We start from the raw sequence: 14466 nt of genomic DNA, 5'->3' as shown, positions 1-14466 counted from the left end.
TGGCAGAGCCCTGGGAACTCACTGTACTTTCTGCTTCGTTCTGCTGTGAACCTCGCTCGGATTGCTCAAAAAAAAAAAACACAAAAAACCTACTAATAAAAAAGGGAAAACTGCATAGCTGCCGCTCTCCACCGCGTCTGTGCCAGCCTCGCTGCACGCGGTGCCGGATTTCTTTGCAAGTGTTCTAGAAGGTGAGCTGAGTTCGTGTCTCCCTGGTGGGGGTCCTGTGAGCGTCTTTTCTACGGCTCCTGGTGACTGACTACTACCAACCACACCCAGGCCTTCCACCCAGGGGCCTCCCGTCCACCCAGGCTTTCCTGTGAGCCGCTGGGCTTGCTTGGTTAGCAGTTAAGGACTTCTGTTGTTGTTCTCGTTGTTGTGTTTTTGTGGTGCCAGGGTTGAAGCTTGGACTTCTTGGGCTGGGAAGGTGGCTCAGTGGTAGAGTGCTTGCCTCCCTTGCATGAGGCCCTGGGTTCGATTCCTCAGCACCACATAAGCAGAAAATGCCGGAAGTGGCGCTGTAGCTCAAGTGGTAGAGCGCTAGCCTTGAGCTGAAGAGCTGAGGGACAGCGCCCAGGCCCAGAGTTCAGGCCCCACGACCGAACAAAAAAAAAAAAAAAAAAAAAAAAGACTTCTCAGCTGGGTATCAGCGGTTCAGTGGCTGGCGCCCAGGAGACAGACCTGAGGGGTCTCCGTCTGAAGTCAGCCCAAGCAGAAACGCCCATGAGGCGACCTAGCAAAAAGCTGGGCTGGCAGCCTGGCCGAGCCGGCGCAGCACCAGCCCGCCGGGCCACAGATTCCAGAGCCCGCACAGAAACAAAGTCGGCGGAGGATGGCGGCGAGACAGGTGCACAGAGGGCGCCCTGCGCCCGGGCGGGGCCGGCTGCGGCGTCGCGGCCGCGGGCCCCACGGCGGCGGGGCGCGGGCTCTCCCCTCGCGCGCCTGCACAGGGGCCCACGAGCGGTGTCCCGAGTGCGCGTGCGCGCGCAGAAGGCAAGCCACGGAACGCGCCCAGGGAAGCCACCGGGCCCGCACGGCCGACGCCCGGGGACCGCGGGGATGCGGCGGGCGCAGCCCCGGAGCCGCGGCCGGGAGCAGGCGCCCTCGGGCGGGGGTCACGGCCGCCGGCCTCGCCCCCGCCTCCCGGGCCCGGGGACCCGCTCGCGGCCGTCGGCGGCCCCGCGCCGAGCCTCTTCCCCCGGGCCCGTCCCCGCCGCGCGCCGGGTACGCGGGGCCGCCCGCCGCCCCGGCCACGCCTCGGCCTCCGCCCGTCCCCGGGGCGCCGCCCCGCGGGCGCTGCGGGCTCGCGGCCCGCCGTTCCCGGCGCCGCCGCCAGGGGCCGCCGCCGCTCCCCTATGACACAGCAACAATAGGGGCCGCTCTGGGCCGCGCGCCCGGGGCCCGCACTTCCGCCGGAAGGGGACCGCCGGCGCGGGGGCGGGACAGGGCGGGGCGATGCGATGGACGGCCGTGAGAGCCAATTGATGGAGAAATGGGGCCGGCCGCGAGCCTGACGAAGCCCAATCGGCGGCGAGAGCGGCGGCGGGGCGGGCCGAGCGCGGGCTTCCGGCGGGGCCCGGCAGGCGCCGAGGAGGAAGAGCGAGCCCGGACGGTGCCTGTGAGTCGAGTGTAGGCGCAGCCAGGTGCGGGGCCGGGCCGCACGGCTGGGGGCGGGCGCGGGCCGGGGCCGGGCGCGGGGCCGGAGGGCGGCCGGGCGGGCCCCCCGGGGCTCCGGAGAGGGCGGGACGTGGGGGCCGCGCGGCGCCCCGCGGACGCGGTGTCAGCCGGCCTGGGCCCGGCCGGCGCTGCCCGCCGCCGGCTCGAGGTCGGCTCGGCCCCCGTCGGCGCAGCCCGGCGCCCGGGGACGCCTCCGGCGGGAAGCCGGCCCCGGCCACCGGCCCCGGGACGGCCCGGGACAGCGCGCGCCGGGCCGCCGCGCCCGCCTCTGCTTTCAGGATGACGACGTCGGGCGCCCTCTTCCCGAGCCTGGTGCCGGGCTCGCGCGGCTCCTCCAGCAAGTACCTCGTGGAGTTCCGCGCGGGGAAGATGTCGCTGAAAGGAACCACGGTCACCCCCGACAAGCGGAAAGGGCTCGTGTACATCCAGCAGACGGACGACTCGCTCATTCACTTCTGCTGGAAGGACAGGACGTCGGGGACCGTGGAGGACGTGAGTGCCCGCGGGCCGGGCCGGGCCGGGCCGGGGCTGCGCTGGGGCGGCCGGCGGCCCGGCCCCGGCCCCCAGTGAAGTCCTGTGCGCACGGGGACGGCGTGGGCCCGTGACACGCTCCTCCGGCCTGGCGCTGGGGGAGAGGCCCGAAATCCTGACCTTCATCAGAGCCCTTGAGGAGCCAGGCCTTTCGGTACTGGTCTCTCTCTGGAGTTCTTTGTTCTTGGATCCAAGTGCTCCTTGTTGACTTCTTACCTTGTAACTTTAATCCTAAAACGTTTATGTTGAAGTCCTTCAAGATCTGCGGGCTCCTCCGCTCCTCCCCGGGTCCTTTGAGCGCTGCACCCCGTCCTGTCAAGATTGGGGTTCAGTGAGTTTCCCTGGAGAGCCAGGGCTTATGTCGGGCCTGCATGGGAGGGGGAGGCTGACTCTCCTCTTGGGATTGCCAGGATTTGATTATCTTCCCGGATGACTGCGAGTTCAAGCGCGTGGCACAGTGCCCCAGCGGGAGAGTCTACGTGCTCAAGTTTAAGGCCGGGTCCAAACGGCTCTTCTTCTGGATGCAGGTACCCAGTGGGGCTGTTGAGTGCTTTGGCTTTTCTTGCTGTGACGCCACCCAGTTCGTTAGTGGTGTCACACACTAGGTGGCCAGCCTGACAACGCCAAGGTTGTCCGGAGTTCTCGGAGCTGGGATGGCTTGTGCCAAGGCTCCTGCCCCTGAGCATCGCCAGCGGTGGTGGGTCTCATCCTGTTCCCACCACTTTCTCTGCCCTCTCCTGGGGGGGGGGGGCGGGGGGGGGGGTCACTGAGCCTCCAGGGTAGGGGCGGATCCCTGCCCAGGGTGGTTCCCTGCTTCCTTAGTCTGTGGTAGCTTTCCCTCCTCCATGGCTGCCACGTCCCTCAAATCAGGGAGCTACCACTTACTCTGAGGCCAGTGATTCTGAGCCTGTGAGGCTGTCAGCTGTGATTCCCTTTGTTGTTCTGGCAGCGTTGCATAGAATAGCTTGGGATCTAAGTTCTTTCCTAAATGTGTAAGCAGACTGTGGGCCCACAGCTAGACCTAGTGCCGGGCACCAGCGCTTGTGCCTGCAGTCCCGTGCTAAGATGGGGACAGAAGTCCTAGGCCAGCCAGACAAAGTTTGTTAGAGCTCACTTCAACAGCTAAAGGGCATGATTGCACACACCTGTTACCCTGCTCTGAGGGAGGCTGAGCCTGGGACAAGGTCCAGGCCTTCCCACACAAGAAAGAGTGTGAGACTTATGGTAATGGGAGAAACTGAGCATGGTAGTATGTATTCTGTCATCTTAGAGGTACAGGGAGCATAAAATAGGATCGTGGTCCAAAGCAAGCAACAAGTGAGACTATCTCCAAGTAGCCAATGTGAAAAGGAGCTGTAGATGTGGCTCAGTGGTCGAGTGCCTGCCCGGTAAGCACAGGGTCCTGAGTTCAAACCCAGTACTAGATCAGAGCCACAGGCATTAGCAGTTTGGACAGTCACTGCTGCCCACTTCTAGTCCCATCTAGAGGGATAGCATTGTCCAGTGATTTGCTCACCTGGTCTGAGGGATCATAGAACAGTGGGTGTGGTTGTTTTCAAATTAAACTTGATTTACAAGGATGGGGTGTGGTTTGCCAGCTGTGGGTGTACAGCAATTGTCTATTATTCGCCAGAATTGGTGTCAAACTTCCTGACTTTCTAGATGGGGTCTCAGTTATCTAGGATGGCCTAGAACTTGAGGCCTGCCTGCCGCCCCCTCCCCAAGTCTGGGATTCCAGATCTGTGCCACATCCCCTCCGCCCCTTGGTGCTGATACCAGGGCTTGAGTTCAAGGCCTGGACACTGTCCTTTATCCTTTTTGCTCAAGGCTAGCCTCTCCCCCTTGAGCCACACCTTCTCTTTCCAGCTTTTTGGTGGTTAATGGCAGCGTCCCCTGGGCATCCCTGTCTGGCTGTCTTTGAGCCTTTGATGGCCGCCTCTGAGTAGCTAGTGTTACGGGGTGAGGCACCACTGCTCTCAGTTCCTTTTCTTGTTTTTCAGTTTTCCTTATTTTGTGCTTTTCTTGCCCCTTTCCTACGAGGCCCGAGCATCCCTGTGTACTGTGAGAAGCAGGTGTGGGCTGTTGCGCATTCTAGGGGTGCCACAGGGTGGGCAGCAGCGGGCGGCGTCAGTGTAGCAGGCAGGACCTGTGACTGAGGGAAAGAGGCTGCGGGCAGAGCTGCTGGGGAGGCCGCAGGCGCCGGTGACTCCCTCCTCCCCAGCATCTGCAGACCCGCGCCCCTCCGCTGCCCCGGAGGTGTGGCTGCTCCCCCCACCAGTGCCTGGGCTGGCTGCTTCTGCTTCTTCGGGTCCTTGTGGGGCCGGGTCAGGACGGCCAGTCACGTGGGCGCTCAGAAGCCAACCAGCATGAGCCGGTTCCCACGCGGGTGGCTCAGCATGGGGCCTCTCGTGTCCTCAGGAGCCCAAGACTGACCAGGATGAGGAGCACTGCCGGAAAGTCAACGAGTATCTGAATAACCCTCCAATGCCCGGGGCGCTGGGGGCCAGCGGGAGTGGCGGCCACGAGCTCTCTGCTCTGGGTGGTAAGATGGGCATGGACCCTGGGGCACGGCCACCTGCTCCCCAACCCCCTTTTGCCCCCTGCCTGGCTGTGGTACCCCCGGTCAAGTCCAAGCCACAGGATACCCACGGGGGACCCCGTGTTTTCCAGGTGAGGGTGGCCTGCAGAGCCTGCTGGGAAATATGAGTCACAGCCAACTCATGCAGCTGATCGGACCCGCCGGCCTCGGAGGACTGGGTAACCCCAAGCTTGGCTCCTGCGTTGGGGGCGGGGCTCGTTTTGAAGCCTGTGTTTCCTCAGTGCCTTTTGTGGCACAGAGTGAGCCCCAGCCCAGACTGTGCCCTGCACCGCCACTCCGGGAGGCCCCTGCTCACCTGGGGCCAGGAATCTGCACTGAGGGCCCCGGCCCGGGCCTCTGGGCTGCCCGCCCACCAGCAGCTCAGACTGTGCAGCTGGCATGCCGGCCAGTGCTTGGGTCATGTAATGCAGTGGCATACAGTCTGGCTTAGTTGAACGTGCTTCCAGCATGTGGGCGCTGACCCCTGACACTCGTTCCAAGGCTGGGTGTGGTGTCCATCTGTCTTCCCCCCAGGCCTGTGGCTGTCACGCGGGGACCCGCTGGAGTCTGGGGAAGCAGCCGGGTCCTCCCCAGCACACATCCCCTTGTTCCTTGCAGGTGGGCTTGGGGCCCTCACTGGGCCGGGCCTGGCCAGTCTCCTGGGGAGCGGCGGGCCTCCGGCCAGCTCTTCCTCCAGGTGAGCCCACAGCACCCTGCCCAGCGTGCAGGCGCCCCCGTTAGCCGGCCATTGTCTGTCCCTTCCCTCTGAGACCCCACGTAGGAGATGGGGCTTGGGGTGGTTGGGGGTCTGGAGTAGGACCTCGCTGCTCTAGAGGCGCCCTCGCTTTTGCAGCTCCCGGAGTCAGTCGGCAGCCGTCACCCCATCCTCCACCACCTCTTCTGCCCGCGCCACCCCAGCCCCTTCCGCCCCAGCAGCTGCCTCGGCCACCAGCCCAAGCCCCGCGCCCAGTTCAGGTAATGGAGCCAGCACGGCGGCCAGCCCGACCCAGCCCATTCAGCTGAGCGACCTGCAGAGCATTCTGGCCACCATGAACGTGCCGGCCGGGCCCGGAGGTAGCCAGCAAGGTAAGGTGGCTGTGCCCACGCTGAGGGGGGGCTTGGGAGTTGAGGGCCCGCCCCCCCCCCCTGCGGTGGTGTGTTCTTCCCACGTGGAGTCCGGGCTGAGCTGCTGATGGCCCTGTGCTCATGCCCTAGTGGATCTGGCCAGTGTGCTGACGCCAGAGATCATGGCTCCCATCCTCGCTAACGCGGATGTCCAGGAGCGCCTCCTGCCCTACCTGCCCTCGGGGGAGTCCCTGCCCCAGACCGCCGATGAGATCCAGAACACGCTGACCTCGCCCCAGTTCCAGCAGGTAGGCAGGCGCGAGCCGTGTGTTCAGGGAGACCCCACCCACGCCGCAGTGCAGTGCCCGGGCCTTGCTGGGCCGTTACCCAGCACTCAGCCCTGACGCGCGCACGGCTCTCCCTCACAGGCCCTGGGAATGTTCAGTGCAGCCTTGGCCTCGGGGCAGCTGGGCCCTCTCATGTGCCAGTTTGGCCTGCCTGCAGAGGCTGTGGAGGCCGCCAACAAGGGCGGTGAGTACCTCCCTGCTTCCCCTTGGCCCCTCCGCGCCCCGGGAAGCAGCTCCTGGCTGGGGTAGGCCAGTAGTCACCTGTGTTTTTCTGGGACTGTGGCTTGAGCTTCAGGCCTCACACTTTCTTCACAGCCTGGTACCCTAGTACTTGAGCCATGCCTCAGCCCTAATTGTATTTTAAATGCATTTCAGATGTGGAAGCATTTGCCAAAGCTATGCAGAACAATGCCAAATCTGAGCAGAAGGAGGGCGATGCAAAAGACAAGAAAGATGAAGAGGAAGACATGAGTCTAGATTAAGTTATTTACTGTCTTTTAAGGAGTTTGAATTCTTAGTCATGTGACTCTTGTAGTGGCATTCGTGATTTGTTGCATACCCTTTCCTGTTCCAACTCACTAATAAATAAAAGTCCTTTCTTTTACCTGCCAACTCTGGTCTTTGTCCCGGTCATGAGCTGGAGGGGCTCTGGACCCAAGCTGCTGAGAGGGACCCGTATTTCTGACTTGGACCTGACACTCGCAGCTGGTTTGGTCTGTGGCAAGGAGAACGTGTGTGCTGTGTGTGTGCACACCTGCGGTGTGTACGTGCGTGTGTTCTGGCTGTCTCCCTCCATGCTGCACATGCTAACTGTCTTTAGTTTCAATCCCACACACAATTAAGCAAATTACTTTTAATTTTTGTTTTGAGAGGAAGCCAGTGAGCTTTCAGATCTCAGAGAAGGTACAAAGTATAAACCCCTTTTTAGTGTCTTGCCTTTAGATTGGAAAAGGTAAAACTTTCCAGAAACGAGAGCGGTCACCCTTAGAGCTAGTCTACATAAATACCCACAAACCTCGGTGGCACCCAGCCCACAGGGGCCTGGCCGCCCAGGTGAAGCCAGCCCAGAGCCAGGGCTCCACAGGGCAGCTGCACTATGTGACTGTGCAGCCGCTGACCCCCGCTTCCCCCTGCAGCTCCGTGACCGTGGTCCAGGCGATGGGGGAGTGGTTCACCACCAGCTTCCTTATGCAGCCTTGGTAGGCCCGGGGCGTCCCCTCTGTGGCTGTGGACTCTGCGGTGCAGAGGAGGGCACAGGAGTGAGCCTAGGCCCCGTGGGCCCTCTGTGCCCTCGGGGTGGGGAGCAGCTCCCCCATGGCTGAGGCCATACTCACCGGGCAGGCCCCCAAGGTGCAGAGGTGCAGGGGCCCCAGCCAAGGCCGCTGGTGAGGGGCCCACGGTGTGGTTGCTAGCTCTGTCCACCTCCAGACACAGCGCATTCTGGCTCTTGATGGCTGGGGGAAGGGAGGTTTCAGCCCAGCTCCCCACAGCTCCAGGGACTGCTGTGGGGCCTGCAGCGGCCCCTGCTGGCAGGAGAGAGGGGCCCCAGGGATAGCCAGGTCGGGCCACTCACCTGCCAGCCTGTGCCACCGCCCATCACACAGGGCCTCAGGGTGCTTCACCCACGTGGAGAACTCGCCTGCCCCGTCGTCTGCCCGCAGCAGGACCTGGGGAGGGGACAGTCTGGTTCTACCTACCCAAGGCCACCGGAGGGGCGTGCCTGTGCCCAGCGCAGCCCTGCGTACCTGTTCCTTAGACACCTGCAGCTGCAGGTAGGGGGGCGCCTGGCCCTGGCCCAGATGGAAGACCAGGCCCGAGGCCAGCAGGGGCCGCACCTCCAGCTCCAGCTCCACCTGCGTCAGCATGGCCTCTGGAGGCTCTGTGGGGAGGGCTGCAGTGAGAGCAGGCCAGGCCTGCCCAGAGCCTTCCAGAACCCCCGGGGCCGCCTCTGCCACAGACCTAGAGTGATGACTCCCCCTCTGCCTGAGAAGACGAGGGCTGGCTCCAGGGGTCCTGGGGTGCAGGGCGTGACCCCCACCGATCGTGTGGGGGGTCCCAGGGGCTGCCTGTCCAGCTGCAGTCTTTTCACACAGCCACTAAACCCCACGGACACCTGCGGGGAGCAGGGGCTGGGTGAGGCTGGGTCTGGGGGGTCGGGGAGCAGGGGCTGGGTGAGGCTGGGTCTGGGGGGTCGGGGAGCAGGGGCTGGGTGAGGCTGGGTCTGGGGGGTCGGGGGGGGGGTGTTCAGAGGGCGGGTGGGTGGAGGCGCTTCTCACCGGGAGCGTGACAGCACGGTGGCTGGGGGGGAGGCCGCCCACAAAGAGGGTGAGAGGCTGTGGGCCGTCTGCCCGCTGCATCCCGCCGTGCGAGCGCCCCTGGCTCACCACCGGGACCCCGTAGGTCAGCAGCTGGATCTTATTCTGCTCCCAGTGCACGGACACCTGGGGTGGGGAGAGGGGGGTCAGCGCAGGGAGGGCTCCTGGGGTCCTGCCACACCCTCGCCGAAGCCTCACCATGTGCCACTGGCCGGACCGGGAACGCTGCTGGCTCCTGGCGTGGAGCCCAGGCCCAGGGCCTTCGGTCTGCACAGTGAAGTGACCACGATTCAAGTAGAGCGCCAGGGCGGGGCTGTGGGTCGTCTGGGGGATGGCGTAGAGGAGGAGGCCGTACGAGGCACGGGGGTAGACGAGCATGGAGAAGTGGGACCTGCAGGGGGAGCACGGTATCAGCCTGGGGGCTCCCCCGAACCAACCCTTCCTACCCGGCCCGGCGGCCCGGCCCTACCCGTTCCCACGGGAGCTCGAGATGCCTGAAAACTCCAGGTGATTGAGCAGGGACCCTCCAAACTGGTAGGCGTCTGGGGTGGTGCTGGGGTGGAATGTGGGGCAGGCAGAGTCCTGCCGGGGCTGGCGTCTGCGGCGTGAGGTCTTAAAGCACAGATGGAGATGCAGAGGCCGCGGCGGGACTCCCGCCCTCCCGCCCTCCCAGCCCCGCCCACCCCAGCAGTGGCCCCACCTTCCGAGCAGAGACCCGCAGCCCCTGGGGTCGGCGGTGCCCCGCAGCCTGTGTCTCTGGCGCTGGGGTGCAGCCTGTGCTCACGTTGGCACTGCCCAGATTCTGCTGCAGGTTGAACACGCGCTGTGGGCCCTGGAGTCTGGGGGGGCAGGCGGGCAGAGTCAGCTGCAAGGGCCTAGCTGGGGCCTCGCCCCCACCTGCCCACAGCTCACCGCCTCACGAAGACATTGCTGATGCAGCCTCTGAATCTGTGCAAGGGGCCGGGCTCATCCAGGCCTCCCAGCAGCAGGCGGGCACCCTGCGGGTCGGGCGGCAGCCCAGCAGGAGGCCCCCGGTGAGGCTTCATCTGCTGCAGCTGGTCATCTACGTAGAGCCAGACCCTGGGAAATAGAAAGGCAGTGTTTCCCCGGCCCTGCCCGCTCCTCTGCAGGGCTGGGCTGGCCTGTGCCAGGCGGGGACGGGGCTCACCCGGTAGCATTGCTGCAGAAGGCCACGTAGTGTGGGACCCCATCGGCAAAGACCTGTCGGGTTTTCACCTCTGTCTTCATAAGCAGGAGTGTCACCTGGCCCTGCTTCAAGGACACCTGGCATAGCCCATCCTGGGAACAGCGGCCGGGCCAGTTAGCCAGGCAGAAGTGGGCCCAGGCTACCCTGCTCCAGCCACCCTGCCCAGATTGGCCACAGCCAGCTCAGGAGTAGAGCAAGTCATGGCCAGCCTGGGGGTGTGTGTGTGTCCAGGCATGGCCAGCCTGGAGGGGGGGGCAGAGTCAGGGCATGGCCAGCCTGGGGGGGGGGTCCGGGCATGGCCAGCCTGGGGGGGAGGGAGAGGTCAGGGCATGGCCAGCCTGGGGGGGGAGGGAGAGGTCAGGGCATGGCCAGCCTATGGGGTGGGAGGTGTCCGGGCATGGCCAGCCTGTGGGGGGGAGGGAGAGGTCAGGGCATGGCTAGCCTGGGGGGGGTCCGGGCATGGCCAGCCTGGGGGGGAGGGAGAGGTCAGGGCATGGCCAGCCTATGGGGTGGGAGGTGTCCGGGCATGGCCAGCCTGTGGGGGGGGAGGGAGAGGTCAGGGCATGGGTAGCCTGTGTGGAGGGGGTGTCTGGGCATGGCCGGCCTGGGGGGGGAGGGAGAGGTCAGGGCATGGGTAGCCTGTGTGGAGGGGGTGTCTGGGCATGGCCGGCCTGGGGGGGGAGGGAGAGGTCAGGGCATGGGTAGCCTGTGTGGAGGGGGTGTCTGGGCATGGCCGGCCTGGGGGGGGAGGGAGAGGTCAGGGCATGGGTAGCCTGTGTGGAGGGGGTGTCTGGGCATGGCCGGCCTGGGGGGGGGTCAGGGCCCAGGCCCTGGGAAGGCAGCGGCTGTGGGCAGGCGGCCTCACCGGGGATGCGTGGTGGTACAGCAGACCATTTTCCTGGGTGCTGCGGAAGCCAAAGCCGGAGTAGACAGAGGTGGTGAAGGGTTCCACACTGGGGAGGCCCAGGGTCAGGAAGCCGTGGCCGTGGAAAGTCATGATGCGCTCCACCTGTGGGGAGGAGGACGCTGAGGCCTACCACCCAAGCGCACTCGCCCGCTGGCCGGCGGGGCAGCGGGAAGGCAGCTCACCAGCAGGTCGGCGGTGCAGCCGAAGCTGACGCCCGTGGTATTGAGCCTCTTGAGGTCCACGTACTTGCCCAGCGCTTTGATCCCCTTCATACAGCCTCGGATGGAGCCCCCGGAGGCGAAGAGCGGCTGCAGGCTGCGGGAGACAGGGTCAGGGGGGAGATCCCTCCGAGCCCCGGCCGAGCCGTGCGGGCCCCACCTGGCCCACGGCCCGGTCCTCACCTCAGGGGCAGCTGCTCGGGGGGCACGCCACCCAGGAAGTAGGTGTCGGCCAGCTCCAGCTTGTTGTCCAGCTCCACGCTGAACACCGTGAGCCGCTCCACGCGCACCAGCACACGCTTGCGATTGGTGGCCAGAAGGAACACCTGGATCTGGTGGACACGGGCGGAAGGCTTCAAGGCAAGCCACGGGCCTGGGGTCCCTGCCTCCCAAGCGCCCCGAACTTACCGCCTTGCTGGCCGCGGTCATGGGCGGCCCGGGGTGCAGCGGGGTGGCTTCCTTCAGGCCCGTGCCGAAATCATAGAAGAGCACCAGGCCGCCTTGCTGCACGGCCAGGCATAGGAACTGGCTCTAGGGGGACGGGGGGGGGGCGGGGGGGGGCAAGGTCAGCATGGCAGGGCCCACCTGGGGGAGGGGGGAGGGGGGAGACGGGAGGGGAGCATGCCTGGTGCTTCAGGAAGAAGATGATCCCGTCGACGGACACGAGCCGCAGCTCCTGCTCGAAGCGCTTTGTGTTGCTGAACTGTTTCTCGAAGCTGATGCGGGCGAAGCCAGTGCCGTCGAAGTAGGAGCCATCGGTGAGCCAGGGGTCCCCGGTGGACTTGTAACTGCGGGCAGAGGGTCTGGGGTGAGTGGAGGAGGGAGAGGGGAGGAGGGAGAACGGCACCGGAGGGGAGGCCGTACATACCGAGCGCAAGGCTTGTCCACGGCCGTGTTGAGTCTGAAGGTCCTCTGGAAGTTGTAGAGGCTCAGCACCTCCTGGTTCAGCGACTCCATCTCAATGCAGCCGCGGTAGCCGGGGAAACGGAGGGGTGGGGGGGGCTGTGGGCGGAGAGGTGGTCAGGGCACCTCCCCAGGAGTGCCCAGTGGGAGCTCGGGCGGCAGCAGTACCCACTGAGGCTAGACACCCACGAGCCCTTCTGGGGAGAAGAGGAGAAGCCCTGGAGGCCGAGCTCACCGTGAAGTTGTCGGGATAACCTCCCACGTAGAACACGAAGTCGTCGGGCCGCAGGTTGAGTAAGCCCTCCATGCCGGGGGCCACGGTGTCTCCCTTGATCTCCTGGATCACCTGATTCTCCACTGTGATGGACATGTGGCCAAACTGGAGGGTCCTGAGGGCGGAAGCGCGAGGTGAGACACGGCCGCGGGCCCCACGCTGGCTCCACGCTGGCCCTGGCGCATCCCCACCTTTCCATGCTGATGGCTGCAAACTGTTCCCCGATGTCCTGGTCGATGCTGAGGGTGGCGGGCCCGGCCTCCCCCAGCCGGAACACCCAGTGCACCTTCTGGTTGCGCAGAGACACGCCCAGGTAATCCCCACTGGCCTGGATGGCAGCGGCAAGGGACAGTTGGGATGGGACGCTGCTGCCCACCGCCCGCCCGCCGGGCAGCCCGTCCCTCCTCCCGCGCCCCTCCTCCCGCCGCTCCCGGCACCTCGCGGCTGCCCATGTAGAGCACGAAGTGGTCTCCAGTGTTCTCTCCAGGCGCGGGCGCAGGCGTGGGGCTCTGCAGGTAGAACTTGAGGGCGGTGTAGGCAGCCAGGTCGGAGAGGTCCCGTGGGGTGCGTAGCTGCACCCCTGAGCGCCCATTGAACTTCATGGATACCTTGACCTGGGGTGACAGGTGTGTCCGTGCTCGCCAGGTGGTCGCGAGGCTCACTGTCCCCACCAATCCCACGCTGGGGCGGCCCCGCACACCTTGCTGGCAGCACCCCGGGCCTGAGCAATGAGCGCCCGCACGCGGCCGATGCTGGCGGACAGGGCCAGGCTCGTGTTGTGCACCCCGCGGTTCTCCAGGAGACTCAGCTTGGCCAGCAGCTGTGGCAGGGTCTTCTCCAGGGTGGACGCTGGGGGGGAGGGGGGACTGAGCACTTCACTTTGCCCACCCCACTCCCTCGGGAGCGTGGAGGACCGCAGCTCACCTGAGCGGCCCGCGTCAAGCACCACCTGGCCCAGGTCCCGGCCGCGCAGCCCCCCGAACCGGCCTTGCCAGTCCTCTAGGTTCTTCTGCATGTCCTGGAGCCGGGACTGCACGCGGGAGGCCGTGTCCTGGGCCTGGGCAGCCACTGCCTTGGCGTGGGCGATCTTCTCGCTTGTCTCGTCTGCGGGAATGGTGGGCAGGAGGGCGGGGCTGGGCGGGGACCACTTGGGCCTCCACTGCCAAACCCAGTCACCGCACCATCCCCAAAGCCCAGTGCGGAAAACCAGCTACTCCCCAGCAGGGAGGCTGGCCTGGGCCCCGCCACATTCCAACTTGAGTCTACTTGTTCAGGGCATGGAGCACCACCCATAACACACGTGGTCCAGCCGTGTGCTTCGCTCTGAGCCCTCTGCAAACAGCAGGTGCGGCCCTCCACACCCGCCCGCCCTGGGTCTTCACCCCCCGTGCCCGGCGTCTGGCGCGTGCCGCCAGCTGCACAGGCCGGGGCCGGGGCTCATCCGCCGCGGGTGGCCAGGGGCTGTTCCCAGGGCTCAGGCAGGGACGCACCCACCATCCCGGGGCCCTGAGGGAGTGAAGACTCGGTGGACAGGTGCGGGGAGGAGCCACACACCTGTGTCCATGGCCAGCATGGCCTGGGCCTCCCGGACCCGAGCCGCCAGCTCGTCCTTCTGTGCACGGATGTCCCGGATCTGGGTGCCAGCACCCTGCAGGGCGACCCGCGCTGCAGAAGAGGAAACTCAGTGCCACGGAGCCGCGCCCAGCCTCCTCACCCCGAGGGCCGTGCCGGAGCCGTGCAGACTCAGATTCCCAACCGAGTGCTGGCGTGAGCCCCGGCCTGCGAGTACAGTTCACATGGGACAGACTGGGGTCCCATGGGGCAGGGCCTGAGACGCCACACGGCAGCCTCAGGACCAGGGTCCCCTCGTAGTCCGGACACCCTGCAGGCCCGGCTCCACTCACCGAGGTCTAACCGCCGCCGCTGCCCCCGGATGGCCACCTCCAGCGCACTGCTGTTGGCCAGCAGTCGTTGGGCTCGGTCTGCCAGGCCCTTCCGGACCACCAGCTGCGGAGGGAAAACAGGGTGCGGTTCAGACCGCCAGGAGCACCAGGAAACGGGGGACCGGGCCCTTGGGAAAGTCGGGTCTCACCTACCTCCCATGTGTGAGCTGCCTGCCTCTGGGCCTGGCCGGCCGCGCGCTCCGCAGCAAGCACAGCCTGCAGGATGCTGCTATAGGCGTTGGAGGCCTCCACGGCCCTCTGGATGAAGCGGTCCTGGTTGATGCCCCGGATGATGCTGCGTGGGAGAGATGAGAGGCTTGCGGGGGGTTGGGGGGGGCTCGCTGTGCGGGACAGCAGCGGGGAGGGGGAGGCTCGCAGCGCAGGTGAGCCCAGGTTGTGGTGCCCAGCGTTACAACGGCCATCCTGCCTCTTGGTCCAGCCTCCAGGCCTCCGAGCCCCGCCTCTGCCCGCCAGGTGTTCCTTCCTGACCCCTTTCGGGGG

At 65.7% G+C, this 14466-nt stretch overlaps 2 protein-coding genes across 3 annotated transcripts in view; one reads left to right on the top strand and one right to left on the bottom strand.

Moving 5' to 3' along the window:
* Window positions 1–1471: 1471 nt before the first annotated feature.
* On the top strand, window positions 1472–6810 carry LOC138837787 (proteasomal ubiquitin receptor ADRM1). Of its 2 annotated transcripts, none has more exons than XM_070036800.1 (10): window positions 1472–1618; window positions 1956–2169; window positions 2619–2735; window positions 4627–4750; window positions 4879–4965; window positions 5405–5483; window positions 5640–5872; window positions 6002–6159; window positions 6280–6382; window positions 6574–6810. In XM_070036800.1, the coding sequence occupies exons 2-10, from the start codon at window positions 1957–1959 to the stop codon at window positions 6678–6680; spliced, it is 1221 nt and encodes a 406-aa protein (XP_069892901.1). In that variant the 5' UTR covers window positions 1472–1618; window position 1956; the 3' UTR covers window positions 6681–6810. The 2 variants fall into 2 exon arrangements, with proteins under 2 accessions (XP_069892901.1, XP_069892900.1); XM_070036799.1 differs by having other exon boundaries at window positions 1472–1643.
* A 226-nt stretch (window positions 6811–7036) lies between these two features.
* LOC138837799 (laminin subunit alpha-5-like) overlaps window positions 7037–14466 on the bottom strand; it is a 44963-nt gene continuing 37533 nt past the window's right edge. Inside the window, exons 56-80 of the mRNA XM_070036810.1 lie at window positions 14119–14260; window positions 13927–14029; window positions 13577–13687; window positions 12947–13126; window positions 12723–12871; window positions 12460–12636; window positions 12214–12350; window positions 11984–12137; window positions 11714–11847; window positions 11471–11633; window positions 11254–11376; window positions 11029–11177; window positions 10810–10942; window positions 10586–10729; window positions 9682–9812; window positions 9426–9593; window positions 9214–9352; window positions 8983–9125; window positions 8712–8904; window positions 8475–8639; window positions 8158–8311; window positions 7944–8077; window positions 7772–7865; window positions 7533–7652; window positions 7037–7432 (exon numbers count right to left, since the gene is read on the bottom strand). Coding sequence (XP_069892911.1) covers window positions 7293–7432; window positions 7533–7652; window positions 7772–7865; window positions 7944–8077; window positions 8158–8311; window positions 8475–8639; window positions 8712–8904; window positions 8983–9125; window positions 9214–9352; window positions 9426–9593; window positions 9682–9812; window positions 10586–10729; window positions 10810–10942; window positions 11029–11177; window positions 11254–11376; window positions 11471–11633; window positions 11714–11847; window positions 11984–12137; window positions 12214–12350; window positions 12460–12636; window positions 12723–12871; window positions 12947–13126; window positions 13577–13687; window positions 13927–14029; window positions 14119–14260 — 3580 coding nt within the window. The 3' untranslated portion in view covers window positions 7037–7292. The remainder of the gene's footprint in view (window positions 7433–7532; window positions 7653–7771; window positions 7866–7943; window positions 8078–8157; window positions 8312–8474; window positions 8640–8711; window positions 8905–8982; window positions 9126–9213; window positions 9353–9425; window positions 9594–9681; window positions 9813–10585; window positions 10730–10809; window positions 10943–11028; window positions 11178–11253; window positions 11377–11470; window positions 11634–11713; window positions 11848–11983; window positions 12138–12213; window positions 12351–12459; window positions 12637–12722; window positions 12872–12946; window positions 13127–13576; window positions 13688–13926; window positions 14030–14118; window positions 14261–14466) is intronic.

This window comes from Dipodomys merriami, unplaced genomic scaffold (assembly GCF_024711535.1).
Source record: "Dipodomys merriami isolate MVZ:Mamm:240054 unplaced genomic scaffold, mDipMer1.0.p SCAF_275, whole genome shotgun sequence".
Lineage (NCBI taxonomy): Eukaryota > Metazoa > Chordata > Mammalia > Rodentia > Heteromyidae > Dipodomys > Dipodomys merriami.
The sequence above is the reverse complement of the archived record's forward strand: the minus strand, read 5'-3'. Positions and strand labels throughout refer to the sequence as shown.